The sequence below is a fragment of the Pyrus communis genome, chromosome 15 (assembly GCF_963583255.1).
Source record: "Pyrus communis chromosome 15, drPyrComm1.1, whole genome shotgun sequence".
In the NCBI taxonomy this organism is placed as follows: Eukaryota; Viridiplantae; Streptophyta; class Magnoliopsida; order Rosales; family Rosaceae; genus Pyrus; species Pyrus communis.
Genome location: NC_084817.1, coordinates 22,375,664 through 22,380,659, shown reverse-complemented (window position 1 = coordinate 22,380,659; position 4,996 = coordinate 22,375,664). Strand labels below are relative to the sequence as shown.

Here is a 4,996-nt window from a genome sequence, read left to right as displayed (position 1 = left end):
TTTGATGTCAACTTCAAATAATACTAGGTTTTCATGCTCAAAAAGTGAGGTTTTTAGGTACCATTTTTGACCTCAATGGAACAAAATCATATATTTAGTGTTGCATTTTAAAGTTGTTGGAATGTTGTGGGAACTAAATTGTTGTTCAATTTGGTTGGTTGTGTTCTGGGCAGGGCAGCCTTTGATCTCAAAAGTCAGCAATCTTGTTACTTCTATGTTTAATTACAGGGAACTTTAACAAAAAGCTCTCGGTACTGTTCATTTTAACGAAAAACTACATTTTTACACTAAAAAGTTAATTATGGTACCATTCACTTTATCTATTATTTTGTTCTTATTGATAAAACTCAAAGTTTTCAAATTATTTTCATTAGTTTTCCTTTAATTATATTTTGTGCTTTCAAGGTGATTTGCTACCCACCCGTGGGGGAGTGGGCGTATTAGATAATATCCTTTCCATTGGCATAGTTACCACCTTAGGATTGGAACGCCATAGTAGCGATGAATCTATGTCATATAAGTCATTTTATCAATTAGAGGACTTGGAAGAAACGGGAGATTTGGAAAAGTAACCAAAACTTAGAGCCTACATAGAATTATAACCACCCTTTGAAGTTTATAATAATTATAACCAAAAGTTGATATGAAAGTACTAATATACCATTAATGCAACAAATTTTATTCCTTGAAGTCCCTGGATGTCCCCCTCCTTTTATTTATTTTCTTTGAACTACAAGTGTAGTGCGGTATTGTTTATTGTGTCTGCTGAGCACCTTGCCATCTATTTCCTTTTAATCCTAGAATTGATGTGCCATTTGCTTTATTGGTTACCATTTTTATTTTTGATAAGTTGCATAGTGCCTCCAGCAATGGAGATGAGGTCTTGAAGGTAGAAGCTGCTGCTAAGGTTCATTCTCGTTCCCTAGGCAAAAAGGTTAGAGTTAACAATAGCTCAATCGGTTGAGATCCAACTCCAGTTATTAGCATTTAAGGTGTTCATTGATCTCTTGTTGGTAACCAGCTTTTGGGGAAGGGACGAGCTAGTGCAAAGAGCTATTGGATGTTCTAGTTTTTTCACGGTTAAGAACATGAGGAAGTTTACAACTTTTCACCCATTAGGGGTATATTAGTACTTTCATATCAAACTTTGGTTATAATTATCATAAACTTAAAAGGGTGGTTATAATTCTATATGGGGTCCATATTATGGTTATTTTTCCAAATTGCCCATGAAGAAACAGTGTGGGAATTCTTGGGTCCCAAGCAACAACAGTGATTGTTGATAGTTTTAGGTCCCAGGCAACAACAATGATTCTAGTGTGATTCAAGACAATGGTTGCCGAGGGGGTTAGCTACATGCATATCTGTAAATATAAACGTTTCATACATTGAGGATACATCGATTAAGTGAAAATGTGTGTTTATATGTACCAGATAAATGCTACTAAACGAACCTCACCTATACAATTAAAAAGGAAAAAATTAAACAAAATGTTCAAATTAATACACATGCATGCAACCCCTACTTAATGATCTTTAACAACTGAAACTGCATAAGTCTGCTTATAATTAAGTGTTAATTAAGTGATGATTAGTAGGTGTGTGTGTAACCTCCCATGTTTATGTTATGATGAGGATTATGTTGTAGTTTTGTCAATCCAATCTGTCCTTGCATCCCATCCCTTGCATACTGATGCCACATCAACTGCTCGTCCATCAACAGCTTCTGCTTCCTCTCCAGGTCTGACATTTGCACGTATGATGGCGGCGGCACTACTAACGATGCAGCAAACGGGTCCACGTGTACACTCGACTTGCTTGGATGATCTAACGATGACGATGATGATGATGATGGTGGTGCAGGCAATGCTAGCATTGCAGGCCGTCCTGCAGACCCTAATGCAACACTGCTTGCACTCCCACTCACTCCGTACCCTGGGCCTGCCATCGTGGCTGATACCTCCGCTTGCTGGTACAATCCGTCCAGCAACAACAAGTCAAAACCTCCCCCGAGGGACGCCTTTTGATTTGACAAGTGGCTTGCCGACTGGACTAACGCGGTTTCCCAATCAGCTTCGTTAGCAAACGCTTCCCATGCCGGTGGACCTGCTGGTGCTTGTTCAGTGGCGCCGTTGAACAAAGCCAATGCTAATTTGTCAGCGTGTTCGTTGCTCGACACAGCGTGTTCTCCCAAGTTCAACAGATCGCCTTCTTCTTGTTGTGGTTTCTTAATTTCCTCTTCCTTTACTGGTTCTATCTCTTTGTTATTGTTTTCCTCAACGAAACCCTCGGGAGGTGGCAGGGCCTTCATTGCATTCATGTCTTCTTCTTCGTCTTCGCCATGATTTGATTCTTCATCTTTGTTTGCCTCATCAATCTTCTGCTGGTCTAGTAGTTCCTTTACCGATCTCTTGCCTTGTGCCAAAGCCGACTTGTCGCGTATGTACTCGTCCATCACCTCCAGCTTCTTGGGTGTGATCCTCTCAACCTCTGGGTACTCTGAGGAGCGTGAAATCCCGATTTGTTTGCACCACCCATAGAGCATGTCCAGCTCATCGAATTGCTTTCCGATGCGACAGAAGATCTCGTACACCTTGGCACAGTCGGGGATCTCCAGCTCCATGAAGCGGTCGATTAAGATGCCCATTATTTCTGTTATGTCATAATATACCTGGAAACTCTCTTTGACTATCGGGTATAAGGCCATTATTACAATTCTATTGTTCTTTGCTACGCCTGTGATTAAAATTCATGCACATAACAAAAACAAAAATGTTAGAAATGCTTAATTAATATATTAATTTTTCTACAAGGAATGTGTAATTCTCTGTGAAAAAAGAAGAAAAAGAAAACAAAAGTTCAAAAGACATAATTCTAGAATAGAGAGTGATTGGCGGGTATCGAATGATAATCTACAGTGTATTCAATAAAGTATCAACAAAAGATCATCATATATCAATAATACCAAATATAATGTAGTTTATAAAACATGATACCAAAATAAGCTTTCCTATCTTCTAACCGTGCATGTATTTAATAAGTCGATCATATAATGTGGCGATGATTTTCTTGTAGAAATTATACAATAGAATGAAAGAATTGAATATATCATACGTGGCCATGCATGCAGGGATGAAATATTTGCATGCACGTATGTTAGAGTTGGGTGAGGAAAAATAAAATTGATCGAACCTGTTGGGCGACATGCTAAAAAGCGCTCAAGGAGCTGCTGCAAATGCTGCATCCTAGAAAACAACTTGTCGGCTTTCATTTCATGCACCGGCGTCGCTTTCGGACATGATTGCTGGTTGGTAAAATTATTGGCCGCCTCCTGAGGATCTTCGAATTCATCTTCATCAAACCCGAATGCACTACGTTTCCCGCGCCGGCTTTGCATTCGGAACTCAAGCCGTTCGTCCAGATACAATGCATACGTCCGCACAAACGCAGAATAGTCCCACGAATTGGAGCGTGAGGTGTCGCGAAAATCAGACATGTTGAGAAAGCGAGTGCCGCGCCTTGTGGAGAAAAATATTTCTTGTTCGTAAGCAGGGTCGCCTTCGGACAGCAGCCGTTGGACTAACATGAGGGTCTTGAGGGCGACGATCCAGTTTTTGGTCTTGTTTAGGCGCCGGGAGATGGTGTTGATGCAAGCGCTGATGAATTCGCGTGAGTAGCATGTTAAGCTGAGAATTTCTCGTATGTATTTCTCCTCGGTCGGGTATTCTTCATGTCTTGTTGCTTTCACAATGGCTATGTCTAGGTCCGCCAAAGAGGCGCTGCTACCAACTTTGGCGAGGCCTATGCTGGTTTGGTCCTTCACGGCCCCCAAAGCTCTTCTAAATTTGCTTGAAGCCATGAATATTCTATATAGTTTTCCTATGTATACACACCTAGCAGCAGGTGTCACAAATTAAAAGAACCTTATTTGCAGTATTAAAAAGATCGTGGAAAAGCAAGATTATTTGATAAAAATTAAGAAAAGAAGAGAAGATTGCCCTCTCTTCTCCTCTTTTGTTGTTTGTTTTTTGTTTTCTTTGTTCTTCTCCTTTCTCGGTCCCTATTTCCTCCCTTATTGCTCAAAACCTAAGTTTTTACGCCTTTCAATGTAACCATGCATTCTTGTGCGATATTGTAGCATCAAAATGTGGAAATTCAATGGCAGTGAAAGAGCCACGTGTCACATGATGATTGCCAGTTTATTGTTACTACTGCTTGAGTTTATAACCATAATTTTTATTTACCTGTCTTTTGTTGGGGGGTCAGAGGACATTCTTAGCCTGTCATGGCAATTTTACCATTTAAACGGTCTTGGGACCAAGAAATGATTGGTGCGTCAAAGGTGGTGTTGAAAAAGCAGCTGGATCTTCCAAATTTTCTTCTCCTATTTTTCTCTCAATTTCCACAAATATTCTCGATTTACATTCAAAAAATCCCTGGGAACGAAAAAAAAAAAAAAAATTTCTCAGTAACGAAAACGATAGGGGTCGAGAGATCCAACGGTGATCAGCTACCTAAAAGAAAAATTGCTTGAAAGTTTGAGGACAGGGATTGAGATCTACTTCAGATCTGTGTCTGGAGCTGCGAACCGAGAGATCTAGACCATTCAATTTCAATCATACAACCGCTATTAGCTTATCTCACCGGTCCACTTTACAAAAACTCAAAAATTTAAATGGCCCAGATCTCTTTCTTTTTTTTGAACGGTCCGAATATCTCGATTCGCAGGCTTCGAACACTAAAATTTAGAGGGGATCTCATTCCGACCTATAGGACCATACCCTACCCAATTAAACAGATTCAACGGTTGATTGTTGCTGGTTGAGTTTTGTCAACTAGGGACTGAAATTGTCAAACTCGAAGGTTTTAGTGGATAAGAGTTTCTTGCCTTTTATAAGAAGTACTGATAAACATAAATATTGAGTAGATCTATTTATTCAATCATACACCAACAGTATGATGGGGAACGGGGGGTCTTTGGCAAAATTTTCCTTTT

The 4,996-nt window shown here is 39.8% G+C and overlaps 1 protein-coding gene across 1 annotated transcript; it reads right to left on the bottom strand.

Moving 5' to 3' along the window:
* Window positions 1-1,348: 1,348 nt before the first annotated feature.
* Window positions 1,349-4,058, bottom strand: LOC137718705 (putative clathrin assembly protein At1g03050). The gene is made up of 2 exons (XM_068458250.1): window positions 3,193-4,058; window positions 1,349-2,736 (listed from the first exon to the last, which is right to left on the bottom strand). Exons 1-2 carry the CDS (start codon window positions 3,857-3,859, stop codon window positions 1,592-1,594), a joined length of 1,812 nt encoding a protein of 603 aa, XP_068314351.1. The 5' UTR covers window positions 3,860-4,058; the 3' UTR covers window positions 1,349-1,591.
* Window positions 4,059-4,996: the final 938 nt, after the last annotated feature.

Coding starts and splice junctions, on each gene's coding strand:
- LOC137718705 (XM_068458250.1), bottom strand. CDS start 3,859: ATGGCTTCAAGCAAATTTAGAAGAGCTTTGGGGGCCGTGAAGGACCAA. Junction 2,737..3,192: donor TTTAGCATGTCGCCCAACAG/GTTCGATCAATT, acceptor TTTTAATCACAG/GCGTAGCAAAGAACAATAGA.